At 36.6% G+C, this 15,700-nt stretch overlaps 4 protein-coding genes across 4 annotated transcripts; all 4 read left to right on the forward strand.

Annotated features, from left to right (window-relative positions):
• apoc1 (apolipoprotein C-I) lies at positions 1-1,276 on the forward strand. Its single transcript, XM_004550940.5, has 4 exons — positions 1-146; positions 630-699; positions 798-936; positions 1,025-1,276. Exons 2-4 carry the CDS (start codon positions 645-647, stop codon positions 1,083-1,085), a joined length of 255 nt encoding a protein of 84 aa, XP_004550997.1. The 5' UTR covers positions 1-146; positions 630-644; the 3' UTR covers positions 1,086-1,276.
• A 4,942-nt stretch (positions 1,277-6,218) lies between these two features.
• Positions 6,219-8,292, forward strand: apoc4 (apolipoprotein C-IV). The gene is made up of 4 exons (XM_076890121.1): positions 6,219-6,245; positions 7,530-7,575; positions 7,668-7,752; positions 7,951-8,292. The coding sequence occupies exons 1-4, from the start codon at positions 6,234-6,236 to the stop codon at positions 8,141-8,143; spliced, it is 336 nt and encodes a 111-aa protein (XP_076746236.1). The 5' UTR covers positions 6,219-6,233; the 3' UTR covers positions 8,144-8,292.
• Positions 8,293-9,052: 760 nt separating this feature from the next.
• Positions 9,053-10,889, forward strand: apoa2 (apolipoprotein A-II). The gene is made up of 4 exons (XM_076890120.1): positions 9,053-9,201; positions 9,426-9,470; positions 9,965-10,196; positions 10,452-10,889. Exons 2-4 carry the CDS (start codon positions 9,428-9,430, stop codon positions 10,606-10,608), a joined length of 432 nt encoding a protein of 143 aa, XP_076746235.1. The 5' UTR covers positions 9,053-9,201; positions 9,426-9,427; the 3' UTR covers positions 10,609-10,889.
• Positions 10,890-12,901: 2,012 nt separating this feature from the next.
• apoc2 (apolipoprotein C-II) lies at positions 12,902-14,566 on the forward strand. The gene is made up of 4 exons (XM_004550941.4): positions 12,902-13,033; positions 13,305-13,364; positions 13,768-13,927; positions 14,011-14,566. The coding sequence occupies exons 2-4, from the start codon at positions 13,316-13,318 to the stop codon at positions 14,093-14,095; spliced, it is 294 nt and encodes a 97-aa protein (XP_004550998.2). The 5' UTR covers positions 12,902-13,033; positions 13,305-13,315; the 3' UTR covers positions 14,096-14,566.
• Positions 14,567-15,700: the final 1,134 nt, after the last annotated feature.

Below are 15,700 nucleotides of genomic sequence, written 5' to 3' on the forward strand. Positions count from 1 at the left end.
AAAAGGGGCAGAGACGACTCAAGGTCACCACTCGTACGTGTTGTCTGGTGTTTGCGTCACTCTCCTAAAACCAAGCGCTTATAAAGAGGGACGCACATAGGCTTTTAAAGGCACTTGATTTTTTTCACTTCTGAGACAAAAAACAGGTATGTATATTTTTTTAATTTATATATATATATATATATATATATATATATATATATATATATATATATATATATATATATATATATAGTATTTTATAGGACTAAAAAAGAATCTTTTGAAAGTTTATTAAAGATTGCAGAGACATGCACTTTAGTAGACAAAGAGCATGAAATAATTCAAAACCTTTGTTTGTTTGTTTGTGTTTTGCGTGTGTGTGTCTGTGGTTCTTTTTGTTTTGTTTTGTTTTCTTTAATAAAAATATCATGACCAAATGTGCTTTATCGGTAAAATGGTCAGTTTTTTAAACTCAAAGTAGAGAAATAACGGACGAAAAGTAAAAGGAGCTGTCCAGTCACCTTGGTGCTGACATGCAGAGGCGCAATTTTTAAAGAAAGATAAACGTTAACTGTTTTCCACTTTCATTAGTGATCCTCAGCAAATGTGTGAAAAAAGACAAAAATCTGTCCCTTTTATATTCTCAGTCATTTACAGCAAAAATGAGACTGTACCTTGCAGTTGCCGTGCTGATGCTGGCTTTTGTGGCATACACAGGTAGGCTACTTGGCCTTAAACATATCCTGTTCCAGTCATACTGTTCTTATTTCACATGATGCAAATTTCCCTCTCTTTGAATATGCCTCCATCTACAGAGGCCCAAGACGATACCAGCTTTACGGACAAATTTGACAGGTTTGGTCAGAAATTGACTGAAATTGGCCAGTCCCTCGCTGAAAAAACTAAGACTGCCTTCGATGATATACACAACAGCGAATTTGGAACCAGAACCAGGTACTCTAACATACAGGGAATAAGAAGATTTATTCATATAGGCACACACACAATTCAACGTCATCTAACTCGTGTTTATTTTGCCCAGGAACTGGTTCTCAGATGCCTTTGAGAAGATGAAAGCCAAATTCGGGGAAATGAGTCAGTAGAAAAGCGGACAGGAACCTGTCGCTAGCCAGCAACCAGCCTAAGATACTCACTCTGCTCGTGGGTGGCCGATATTTCACATGTCATGTTGCTCTACACAGACTAAATAATTATGTTACCTGTAAAGAGTGTAATCTTTTATTTTTTTTTTGAAAAGTGCAATAAATAAATTGCAAATATTTTAAAACATAAATTGTGGGTGATCCTCAATTTGTGGCCATGCAAAGCAAGAAAACATGACATGACGTGTGTGTGTGTGTGAGTGTGTGTGTGTGTATGTATTGTTGTATTCACTGATTAAAAGAGTTCTTGATTGTACTGTGGCATTATAGCAGTAGCATCTTGTAGGTCAAGTCAACAGCAACAAATGGACATTGGCCTTTTGCATCAGACGGCTTGCTGTGAAAACAAAATGTTGAGAAATTAGGTCTTTGACTTCCTGGCTCTAACTCAGGTCACAGTTACTATAGGTTATTGTTGTAGTTCATTCTCCTTTTTTCATTGCAACTATCTGACAAAATGGACCACATAAAGTTTTGCCCACTTACTCCTCTTTTAAATGAGGACAGGAATGTCTAAAAAAAAGTCTAAAGAAGGTAGGATGTGAAAAAAAGGGAAAAAGACAAAAAGGACAGTTTGAGCAAAGGAAACAAAAAAACATTCACGTCTGTTAGATAAACTGCTCAGCATTGTAGTAAGCACTCAGTTAATTTAAAAGCAATCATCTAACATGTAAGTAATGGCGATTGCATATTTCAGCAGAATGATTTTTTTCCCATTAAAGTTTTACTGTTGCTGATGCATAAAAATAAAACTTACTTTCCCCTTTTATTAAGTATGTGTGTGGTACAATGAGACTTTTAAGTTAAAAAAAATTTTTTTATACAATTGCAAATGTTTTTAAGTCAGACTTCTCAATTCTTGAATCAATGAACAACAGAAGTTACAATAATGCAAACAAACAAACAAAAAAATATTTTCAGATACAGTCTGATCTTAACAATTTACATAATCTTTACAAAGACAAATTTTTATTCAGTATTCAGTGCAGTCTAGTCATTAATTATTAAAAAGCAGTAAATCACTTTTTCTTTTTACACAGTTTGAAATCTTGGCCACCACTCCAGATTTTAAGGAGCTCCCAAATAGCTTGCGTCAATTGTTAATAATTATATCACTACTGAAATATGTTATTTTACGTAATGAACTGATCCCTTAGGAAAGTACATATCTAAATATATTCAATATACAATTTAAATTTGATAAATATTTCTGTTTTTTTAATCAATGCATACATTAGAATACATTTCATTACAATTAATGTCGTTCAGAAAGTGCTGTAACTAAGTTCATAGATTTAATTCCTCCACTGTTGCCATGTGCCAACACAAGCTACGTAAACACTATTCCCAAAGACATTGATTATTTTATTAGTACAGTTACATCCTTGCTGCATATGACCCTGGATACTCTGGATACTCCTCTGAAAAAGAAAACCTAAAATCAGAAGTAAAATCAGAAGTAAAATCAGAAGTACTTGTCAGCCTTAAATGAGAACCCAAAGCTGAAGATGAAATTCTGTCTCATTAATGTAGAAGATCCTCACTTATCCTGGAAAAAGAGTTTGTTGCTCTATAAGTAAGCACCTGTAAAGCTAGACCATCTTTCTGCTTGTCACCGATTGAAGACAATAAGGACAACCTTGGGTTTTTTGTTGTTAGGCTGACAAAAAGTCATAGCTCTGTTTAGCTAATGATCAATAAAGCCAGTAGTTAATTCCTCTAATGACTTCACGAATTCCCACACAAATACAATCCTAAAACTATTAGAAACACGGATTTAAGATCTTAGTTTTGTTTGGCTTTTCTCTTTATTATTGTTGTGTTTACCTCACAAGATAAAATATCTACAGCCAACAACTGTTGAGATTTTTTGACATACTTGTGACTATCACTTGTAAATGATAATTAAACAAGTAGTGGTTTTTGAATTCTAATCTAAGAGTTATTTTTCAGCACACAGTCTTGCTGAATAAAATTGAACTCGTCTCTATCCAGCATTCTGCATTTTGCATTCTTTGTCTAACATTTAGATTTGTGTGATGATCTGAAACATCTAAATGTGACAAACATAGAAAGAAATAGGACATCGGGAAGGGGCAAACACTTTTTCCACACTACTGTAACTACATCAGTGCTGACCACTAAAGTGGGCAGAGACGCCTCAAGGTCACCACTTGTCCATGTTGCATGGTGTTTGGGCCACCCTCCTGAAACGCAGCGTGCTTACAAAGTGAGATGCACATAGATTTTTTTAAAGACACTTCTAAGATTGAAAACAGGTATGTTTTTCATTTTTATGACTAATACTGATTTATTTTTATTAAAACTGATTTTGATTGATGATTGATTGGTTATTTATTTCAACATGTGAACAATTTACAGGTACATTTAGAAAATAAAATAAGAGAGAAAAAAAATACTATACAAAATACATACAAAAAAAATGTTCTGATTAATTTACATGTTGAAAGGGAGTGGGAAGAATCCCACCCCTTTGACATAAATTATAAAGCTGATTTTATTATTAAAGCTGAAAGCTTTTTAATTTATGTATTAGTTTATTAAAACTTTATATACTGGCATGGAGACTTGCAGGTCAATGATGAAGAGAATGAGCTTTTCTCAGGAAACTAATGTACTCAAAACATCAACTTTTGGTTTGTTTGTTTGTTTGCTTTACAATTATTCATATAGTAAACTTTGATATTTTAAAACTCAAAGTAAACATACACAGGTAGGCCACTCTTGGCTTTAAACATATCCTGTCTCAGGCGTTCCTGTCTTTGCACTCCTTGTAAATTTTCCTCTCTGTGATTATCAGATTATCACCTCCATCTGCAGAGGCTTTTCCAGTTAAAAGTTAAGAAATATCAATTTGGTTTGATTGAAAGTAGAAAAGATGACAAGATCCTATCACTAGCCTGCAGCTAGCCCTTCACCAACAAGATGCTCACTCTCACGCATGAAGGCTGATATTTCAGATAACATGTTGCTCTGCACACATAAGTCTGTAATCTTTGAAGATTTTTTTTTCAAGTTTTATTTTTTTAAGTTATCCTCAGTTTTTAACCATACAATAATAATAACAATGTATATTTTATTGATCCATGTGGGGAAATTCCTCTATGCATTTAACCCATTCACTCAGTGAAGCAGTGGGCAGCCACTGGGCACCCGGGGAGCAGTGTGTAGGACGGTACCTCAGGGTAGCCGATTAGTGCATTTGATCCACCGATCTTCCGATTATGGGACCACCACTCAACTGAGCTATCCTTGCCCTAGGAAATTCTGTAATAAATTTAAGCACTAATTAAATGCTTCCTGTCTATTACAGAAGACCATCCATATGCTTTGCACACCTTTGGATCCTAACTGGATTGAAGTTTTTAAACTCTCACTTGTTGCTTAAACTCCATGGAAAATCAATAACAACCTGAGAGGTGTGATTCATTTTAACAGATGAAATTATTATTTATTATTATTATTATTATTATTACATTTTTAAAAATTTATTAGCAATTAAAACTTAAATCAAATAGCAATTTGTACGTATGATTTACAAATTAAATTGATTTCAGAGTTGTGATTTATTGCTCAGATTTACATACAAGCGGCAGAAATGAGCTTTTTCCCAAGGTTGGCTGTCCCCTCCATTAGTGATTGGGTAAGGATCTCTACTTCATTAGGGAGTGGATTCCGAGCTGCTACTCCTCCACATTAAAAGGAGTTGGTTGGGGTGTTTCGGGCATCTGACAAGAATTCCCCTTGGGTGCCTCCTGGGTGAGGTGTTCTGGGCATGTCCCACCGGCAGGAGGCCCCGGAGCCGACCCAGGACACGCTGGAGATTGTATCTTTTGGCTGGTCTGGGAACTGAGAACATTGTTCCTTGGTACTCCCCTGGACAAGCAAGGGAAGAGGGAGGTCTGGGCTTCTCTGCTTAGGCTGCTGCCCCCGGATAAGGAGAAGAAAATGGATGGATGGATGGATGGATACATAGATGGATTATTGCTCACACTCTATTTGTTTTCCATCCATCTATCCATTAACTTCCGCTTATCCTTTTCAGGGTCGCGGGGGGCGCTGGAACCTATCCCAGCTGTCATAGGGCGAGAGGCGGGGTACACCCTGGACAGTTCGCCAGTCTTTCACAGGGTAACACAGAGACAGACAACCAGCCACGCTCACATTCACTCCCGCATTCACACCTATGGGCAATTTGGATTAATCAATTAACCGAACCCCACAAACTGCATGTCTTTGGACGGTGGGAGGATGCCGGAGTACCCGGAGGGAACCCAAGCAAACACAGGGAGAACATGCAAACTCCACACAGAAAGACCCCGGCCTGAGGGTGGAATTGAACTCAGGACCTTCTTGCTGTGCAGCAACAGTGCTAACCACCGTGCCCTGTTTATCTAAAATATATCTCAATCAAGTGCCAGAGACTGTCAACTTGATTAAAATAAATAAATAGATAAATGGAAAAAAAAACTGGTTGGAGTATCAAGTGACTAAAGGCAATATTGTTTTGATACATCATTTCAAAGTGTCTGCTCAGATTATTTTTGTTTTTTATAGAAACACATAACTACGCTATTCCAATTTTGTCCATTCTAAAAACAACAAAAGGTCTGTGAACCACCTTTGAAGTACTTCCAGAATCCAGGCCTAAACACTGTTATATGAACTTCTTTAATTACCTACTATTAACATATGTGGAATGTCTAAGTAAATTTGGAGAATTATGTATTTGTCTACCAATGGCCACTAAAAATCTGACTAGTTTTTTCAAAGGCTACCAAGTAACATCTAATAGATATTAATCCATTTGTGTCAGTAATTTGAAGCAAAGGTCAAGTGCCAACATGGCTTTGTGCATTTCACAACACCTGGGATAAAGCCACTGTTTATGATGAGTTAATAATCAGCAAGTTGTTCCAGTTCATTGATTTCTGTTTCCCTGAAGAGAACAACCTGACAGGTCAGCTGCTGGTGCAGACATGGGCACGCAATTGATATCACCTGTTTGAAATTGTTGTGAAATTAGTTTCACTTTAAGGTAATGTCAGGTAAAGTTTCAAAGCTTTGATGTTCTTGAAGGTGAGATCTTTTGCAACGCTGTTTATACATCACTTTTATCTTGGTGTACCTTATGAACAGGCATTTTCTGCATTGTAATAGTTTTTCTTCTGTTTTTTTGCTAAGTTGCAGCCTTTTCAGGGACACACATACACAATGTTTTCTTTGTACTGTCCAGATGTTTAACATAAAGCAGTTTAAAGACAAGGGCAACAGAATTTTGATCCAGCATATTTAGACAGCTGCAAGACCAGGTTTGTGAGTACAGTGCTCTTATGAAACATAATCTGAACATTAGTGCTGAGCTGTTTCCATATGGAAGAGCAGACTCTGAGGACTGCGACACAAAATCAATTTTATGGTGGACTCTGCCCACAGAAATGCTTCGCTTAGCTGAAAATGTTTGTCTATCGGAACCTTTTGCTCCAGATTTTTACTTAAAATCTGTGGTGCTGTAAGACAGACTTTGACTTCTCTGTAAATACAGCGCATATCAACGTCTGCCAAAAATAGAGATACCTAAACCAAAGTGTATTTGCTCAGTGGTGGAACTCAGCTTTGGTTGATTAGTAAAAGATCCCAAGAGTTTGGGACTTTATTTTAAAAAATTAGATTTTACTAACATTCATATTGTAACACAGTGATACTTAACATGAAAGACAAATCATAACACATTGTAAATGGTAGATCTGTGTTAAATGGATTAAACCAATTTTTCCTAAACAAGTAAAAGTTCCATCTTTCAAAAAGGTATAAAACTAACTACCTCAACTAAAACTTAACTCAAATGTCTTTGAATGCCCTGTCAGATGTGAGTGTTTTTTTTTTAGCTAAGACAACAAAACTTTTCAAAGTCAAATTAGGGAGAAAATAAAACCATAATAAGACTTGTTGATTTGCTACCGGTGAATCAAAGAAAAAAAAAAACCTGATGAATGATCATCCGATCAGGACCAATGTTCACATTGCCAAGGTTACCAAATACAAATAAAGTGGCTAGATAACATTTGGTTCATTTAACTCCTGCTGACCAGAGCCAGAGAAAATGGTAAAATATATTCTTTTGATCATGGTAGTTTTAATGACAATGCACAAACTGACAAATTTTATTTTGAAATCTGTGTTTTTCTTGTAGCTGTCAAAGACAAAGAACCAGTATGTTTTGATATAATCTGCTGAGAACTTTGTTGTTTTTGCATCCAATGTGAACTGCATATGGACTGTGCGGACAAAGAGTTCTGTTATATTAATAACAATATCATGAAGTGTTATGATGTATGTTTTTTTTTTAATTCTCCATGACAGCCCCATACGAAAGCACTTCTTTTCAGTCTTTTCTTACTAATGCAAGGTATGACTTTATACTATCTTCAGTATTGATTCTGTCATTTCTGATCACGTTTTGTTTTGTTCTAATTGACTGACAAGCATCTTTCTTTGCAGCATGTGGGCCACTTCTGGCCCAAATAGAGCCCACAAAAGAACCTGACTCACCAGGACTGCTGCAGAAGCTGGCAGAGAGGGTCAGGTATTTCAGAAAAAAAAAACCCTGTTGACCACTGAATGCAGTTCATTCATAAGTTCAGACTAGAACTCTTTGTAAATGATCAGTAAATTATCAGAATTGTTAAAATATTTAGTTTGATTTCACTTATTGTGTCAAAATGTTTGCACAATAACATATTTATTTGTGTATTATATGTACTTTGCTGCTTTTATCTCACAGGGCAGCCAAAAATAAAATCCTGGCGCTTGGGGCACTAACACAAGGCTTTGCTGGTGCTTATTATGAAGACCACATTCAACCGGTGACTGACAGCTATGTTGAATGGGCCTCTGGTGTCAAAAGCTCAGTGTGGGAGAGGATTCAGACTACCATCGGCCACTACACACCGTTTAACACAACTCAAGTTGATTAACTCACTCAACTGAGTAAATCAGTATTCTTACTAAACGTCATGGCTTTACTGCTGAAGTGATCATAATTTAATGTTTATCATTAGGCTTGTACTAATGTATGATGCATAAAAAAATCAAATGAGTTGTTAATAAATATCCGTACAACATATCTGTTTGCTTCTGCTGCAGGTTTTAGAGTTTTTGTATTTGTTTGGTTGTTATTAAACAAAGAGCACACCAACTGAATCCGATTAACCAACATTTTGGTTTTGGTTTTAATCGAAGCTGAAAAGCTTGTCTTCTTGATTACGTGAGTACAAGTCACACACAGGTGCATTAATCGACAAGTAAAACAAATCTCAAGCATTAAATGGATGCATGTGGATATGTGAAAAATAAGGTTAAAAAGAAAAAGAAAACAGTGAGATGAAGATATACAGAGGAGAAACCTTTTTAAAACACTATTGAAAAGAGAACTGATCACATTGCTGGCAGGGTATTAGGGTGAAAGGTGAGGGCAGAATGCCCAGCAGCCATTGCTCAGTACAATGCGTTGGGGCAGGTTCTGAATGTTTGACCTGTTGACCATTTGACACCAATATCTGAGTACACACTATAAAATCTGCTGTTAATAAAGTGCTGATTATCAAGAGCCGATACAGTTAACATTATCTTTTGTCATAACAGATACAGACACACGAGCTGCTTTAGTTTTTTCTATAAAATGAGGTGTAATTGTTATGACATTCTGCAAACATGCAACTTCCACAGTGCCACAGTGCATCCTGCCATATGGATAAGGATAAACGTACATTTCAGAAAGATTACATAACAACTAAGCCATATTTCCACATTCTGTATTTAAAGAATGTCACATACACTGGACTTTGTGTAGGTGTATGTGTGTGTGTGTTTGCGTGCATGTGCATGCAAGCATGTGTGTGTATGCTCATCAGATGACGTTTGTTTGCAGTCCCCCCCTATATCTTCCTGTCCAGATGTGCGCTCTGAGTTACAGACAACTCGGTTTGAGAGAAGACTGTCACTTCTCGGATCTGTGCATCCAACGCAACAGCAGGTAATCCCTTTTTCTTCCTGCAGCTGCCCTTGCAGCTTCTCTTCTGCAACTACAGAGTAGATTTCACTAAAACAGCTTTTCGTGAAATATTTAGGAAATGCAGTTTTGCTTTAAATGTTAGCAATTTAATCACCTTGTTCATGATCTTAAGTTGATAAAATATGAAAACAATTCAATAAGTTGAAATGTGAATTTCATTTGCTTTTTCTTCTTTTGTCTTTCAGAAATGAATGCAAAATATGTTTTTGCACTGATCTTGGTGCTGCAGGGTAAGTCACCCTGTAAACCTTAAATGTTCTGTAACAGTTAAGTTAAATTGAGTTTGATGTGACTGTTTTTAATGATGTTTGATTGGCCCAGTCTAACATGCTTTTATTGCACTCAGGGATTTAATGAACACTGCGCCATGGATGAATATTGCATGTATTTATATGTAGCTGACATGCAACACAAGTGCTTAATTTTATAATATAGTGAGCTGCTGTAGCAGAAAAATTTCAAATGTAAATACTGACCAAGGAACTCTGATACTGAGAGTGAGGTGCCAAGATATGTGGGACAGTTTTTATTTGGCTTTTAAATAAAAATTTACACACTAACCCCCAAACAGTTTAGTGAAATTTCCCAGTGCAACAATTAATCTTTTTTGTTGTCTCTTTTTAACATGTGTATACACCAGTAATTATTGAATTTACTTGCAACTGTTTTAATAGTACTAGTTCTCATCTCTCTCTCTAAAAATCTCAACTCTGTTGCCTTCCAGTCTCTATGAGCCTGTGTACACTTCCCGAACCATCGCCAGAAATGGTTGAGTTATATAACACCCACAAAGCCACATTCATGAAGAGACTGATGAATTTTTACAACAAGGTGCACGCTGCTGCCACTCCCGTTGTGGAGGGCTTACGTGACAATGAGCGTTCACAGGATGTCAGGGAATTTGCTGAAAATCTGCAGAGCAAGCCTGAGTACCAAGCCTTTGTGAAAGTTGCCTCGTAAGTTTTCACCTATAACTATCCTAGTAACGCTTAATGTTTCACAGGCGGCTCCAAAAGAAAATAAACCTTTGTAAGCTGCTAATGTCATTACTTGAAACATAATTTGCTATTAGATGCTACTTAATTAACGTTTAGATTTCACAATTTCAGCACAAACACATACAGACAGTTTTTATGGTTTTGTTGATTTATTTGGTAAATTCTTTAATCATGGATACTTTTAAAATCATCCATTTTTCCTCTTTTCATCAGTGCTATCGGTCAGGAAGCAATTCCCTTAGTGGACAAGGCTCGTACAGCAGCACTGGGTGTCTATGAACACTACCTGCGCCCCCACTTTGGCATCACCCTGGGCAGGGGCATTGACCACGCTAAATCAATCCTGGACGAAGTCCTGCCCGCTGAGTAAAGAAGACCAACTGGAGCAAACTGCCTCTCAGCAGCCCTTGTTAGATGATAGGTCATAGTAACTACACCGGAGAAGAAGAATACAAATACTATTCTTTGCCTCTTTTAAATCAAAATACTTGTCCAATCATGCAGAGTTAAAACCATGAAAAACATGTCAACACCACATATGCAAATTGTGCATGTACAGTATTTTATGTTTGAAACACTAACCAGAGTTTGTGTGTGACTGTGTACGTAATGTGGGCGTGTTCAATAAAATGAAGTGAAAACTCTGTGAAATATGTTTCTTCATATACACTCAGATCCTCTCCTGTTATGATACAAGGAAAAAGTTCTAGGCTTTGATAATTCTGTTATTTCATAATCTTCTAATGTATCTTTTAAAGTATGTATAGAGTTTTTTCATACATTTCATACTTTTAATTATGAAGAAAACACATTATTTATTACAACATAAATTTAAAAAGAAAGCTCAATTAAACACCATGGGTTTATTTTTTACTCACTGTGGTTTTGCAGTGAGCTGTCCCCTTGATAAAACTGGAAATATAATGAAAAGCTGGTGCTTTAAACACAAGCTAATAATATCATTAATACCCTGAAATAAGTCAAACTCTGTCCCCTGAGTAGTGAATTTGTATAATCCCATATGAAAACTTTTTTTAGTGCCAGAAATACTGAAAACACATTATTAATGTGTCTTTTGTATCTTTACATAAATTGATTGTTAACCTAGAATTACTAAAGAGAACTGTACAATAATCTCAGACGTTTTTATTTGAATTAACTTTCCATAATTTGAATATTGATACAGGTTTCCTGTTGAATAGCACTTTGCAAGAACATGTGGAATATCTGCCTTATTCTACTCATATGAGCAGCAAACAAATACTCTTCCTGCGTTCACGGCATGATAGCAGAAATCACTGATTGAATTTATAATGCAATGATACACCAACGTTATTTTCAGCTACAGCAATAACCATGCCGACATGAGCCATCACAGCGTTTATTCAGTTGGATTGAATCAAAAGTGCAAATTCTCAAACAGTTTGAACCCCACTGCTGCCCACAGCTGCACTCAACTGACCTGAGTTCTTGGGGTCGCACACAACATGACATGTGAGACTGGAACACATGATTGGATTGAATGTTTACTTAGGCCTCCATCAACATGTAGACATCGCAGGAGAAAGCTCTTAACTCAGTTTTTTTTTGTCACATTAACAATTATTCCCAGCACAAACTGAAATGTTTTTAAACCTGTCCCCTCGTGAATTCTGGCAAATTCTGTCTTCTCCAAAAAGAGATCTAAACATCTCACAAATATTTCCGTAGGTCAGAATTTTATTTGAAATTGTTTCCTCATAAAATTGTTTTTACTCTGGCTAAAAAAAAAAAAAAAAAAAAAAGAAGCATGTGACTGATATTGACAAAGCTGTCTGGACTCTGAATTCTGTTCACCAAATGTTCACCGATGGCAAGCAAGAAACTGTCACTTATTACCCAGAGCCACAATATTTACTTTAATATATAACCATAGCCTCAAGGCTAAAAAGACAGATTTTGTCTCAAGAATGAATATTATAATTATGTTATAATTATTAGGGAAAATAGGAAATAAAGAGCACATGAGAACAAAACAACATAACATGAACAGCCGGCTTTAGACTTGTATTTTCATTTCAAATTGAGAAGAATCAAGACGGGGATTCAATGTTTTCCGCATGTAACTGTGACCAAACTTCTCCTTTCCTGAAGGTTTTTGAAGAGACGAGTGGAAAGAGATTGTTTTTTGTTCTAAAAAAACCCTAAAATAAATAAATTCTTAAGAGTTTTCAATGCAACACCATATATTCATTAATGCGGCCTAACTGTTTCATAACCAGAATCAGTGTGGGTGACGTGTTCAGCACACTTTAGACTTTGGACCATTTTAAAAGGACTTGGGACTGTTGCAGTGTGTCATGAATGACTGAGTCTTGTTATACAAATCTAAAGTGCCTCCTTATGTAGACTGTGAACAGCGCAAGGAGTAACAGTCTGCTGATACTGACCTTATCAATGGAAAAGAATTGACTGGGCCACATTTATTTGTCAGTATTCTTCTACAATGCTGTTTTCAGTCTATACTATGAAAGTCACTCCTAACCACAGCTGTGCTACCACTGTTATAAGTACCTTGTCATGCTTTATTCACTATCCTTGTATTTGCATTATCCCAATATCTGCTTTATCAAGACACAATGATGAACCACTCCAAAAAAACGCACAGCTGACAGCAGTCCAGGTTTATCTCCCACAGAGTGCACTTTGGCTCTGAGAGCAACAAGTCACCACTTTTACACTCCTATATAAACAAGCTGGGCCGGCACTACCTCTTACTTTTTTTCTTTTCACAGTCACTTCTGAAGAGGAATAGAGTGAGTACCAACACTTTTGATTCATTTACTGAGCAGTTTTAAAATAGACGCATGCTGTTTCACTGTATATGAGAAAAAGCCAAAAGATGACCTAACCGTTTGGGAGATTTGGGGAGATCTTCTGTGTTTTAATGTTAGAAGTGGACTAAAACAACATATATGCACAGTTAATGTAACAAACACATCGGCTGGATGAGTGGGTAAATCTTGGACAATGTCTCACCCTAGTGGATGGAAAGAAGGAAGCTTCAAATGTTTTTTTTCCTCACAGATCCAAGGACCATGAATAAGCTGCTGGTCATCACTGTGCTTGTTGCACTTTTTGCACTCAGTAAGTTTGTCCTCAGAGAGTAAAACCAACAACACAAATATATATTATACCAGGAGGTTTTTATGAATCAGTGATAATAAAACTTTAAGCTTTTCAATCCTAACCTGTTTGTAACATAAGCGAGATCTCTACAGAGTAATAATGAGCACATTCAGTTCAAGAAAATGGATACAAACCAGATGACTAAATGATATGTTTTTGTTTTTCATTTTGGTTAAAACTGAAATTCACATCACATATTCTGATATAGAAAAGCTATTGAATGCATTGACATACCATCTTTAGCAGGAAATGAAGTTTTGTTTTAAGTGAAGACATTAGGGTGAAAGACTTTTCTTCTTCTCTGTCTTTTTTGCCTCTCGTGTCTTTAACCCTCTAACTAATGTGGCCTGTTTTTGCATAGGTGCTGAAAGCTTCCGTGTGCCGAGGCAGGTTGATGAGGAAGAGCAAGGGACCATCACAAAAATAACAGATACTGTCAAGTCCTATTATGCAGGTGCGGTCAACACTGCCAGTGATTACCTGGAACAGATCAAAGGCCTGAAGCTGGAGGAGAAGGCAAAGTAAGACATTTTGATATTAAGATAAATTCAAAAAAACTTTCATTTTAATCTATAACTGCTCTCATTCTGTGTTTTTACCACAGGAATCTTTACACTGAAACTTCCAACATTATGAGCACCTATCTTGGCATTGCACAGGACCAGCTTTACCATATTTTTCACCATTAATAGTGAAAAAAAAGTTATCCAATGACCTCCACAACGTTACATGGTTGTGTAAGGACTTTCAACCTACACAAGAAAGGTTCAGAATTCATTTTACATTCTGTCCTTGGCGATACTCTCCCCACACGCAAGTGTCAAACTCTCTAACACAATGGACGAGGTGCATTTTGTAGCACTTTCTCAATCCACTGCATTGGAGGTAAATAATGATAACCACCCAATGGGGACTTTAGCCCTTTGAAAAACAACTAAGAGCTTGGAATGAGAAAATGGACATGAGAATTTGGCAAGCACAAGAAAGGGAGCATTTAAGATAAGATAACCTTTATTAGTCCCACACGTGGGAAATTTGTTTTTAAGATCTGCTACCACCTGCTGATATGCTGATATTTCCTCACAGTACCATGGCATCTCTGAATAAATTTCAGTTTGTTATATCTTGAAATAAAATATTTATACTGAAAAAAACATAAACAGGTGTCTGTGGTTGGTACATGGTATTTTTGTGAAGTGTTTGATGTAGTAAATTCAGCCCATTTTGCCCCCGTCTGCTTGTGTAAGATCGGTGTCATCTTTCAACTCAGTGATGCAAAAGGTCGTGATTTTGTCTGAACGAATCTGCAGTGAGACACGAGACTTTTATCGGCTCAGGCAGCACAAGAACAGAGGCTTCTGTTGTAATTAATAATGGATGAAAAGAAACAACATGCAAAATGTGAGCGGCGGGAAATTGACAGAGATGAATAAACAACAAAGACTCTGAAGTTTGTTTTATGGATACTGACAATCAGTGATGCAAGAGCAAGTGATTTTTAATTAATGCACAAATCTACAACATGCGGCTTCTTCTGAAGCTATTACCAACAGAAACAAACCAAGCAAAAAAAAATCTGCTTTAAAGAATCTTGTCTTGTGTAGTCGTTGCAAAGGATCTAAACTGCATCAGAGAAGCACAGAACAAATTACACATTTGTGTGGGTTTTAAGGACTACAGTGATCCAACACTACCACTCCTGGTTCATCTACAATGACTATAATCACTGGAACAAAAAGAATAGACAAATATTAATATTAAAATAATGGTTTCAGATCCTTGAGTTGCAACTGAACATGCATACAGATCTGTCCAGAGTGGATGAGCTTGAAAGGAGCTGCATTCTGCAGTGTTTTCTCCTCTATCCATTAGTTTTCTTAACCTTCTTGTCCAATTGAGGCTCACATAATGGGAGCAGCCTATCATAGGTGACATAAGGTGAAGGCAGGTGACAGTCTGGACAGGTTGCCAGTCAATTGCAGGGTTATTAACACATAGAAACGAGCAGTGATTCCCAGCAGAATTTACAATCTCCAATTAGCCTAACACACATGTCTCTGGACTGTGCAAGGAAGCTGAAGTACTCAATGAGAATTCATGCAGGCACAGGCAGAACATGCAAACTCCTCACAGAAAGGCCCCGGCTGGCTGGTGGCTTCAAATGCAGGAACTTCAATTCCAGCTTTTATTTGGAAAAAATCTGTTTCCACTTGCTTTAAACATGTATTGATAATTAAAATGCATATCAAATGTTTGTATGTCAAACAAAAAAAAAAGTCAACTGTACCTATTAA

The sequence above is a fragment of the Maylandia zebra genome, linkage group LG11, assembly GCF_041146795.1.
Source record: "Maylandia zebra isolate NMK-2024a linkage group LG11, Mzebra_GT3a, whole genome shotgun sequence".
NCBI lineage: Eukaryota > Metazoa > Chordata > Actinopteri > Cichliformes > Cichlidae > Maylandia > Maylandia zebra.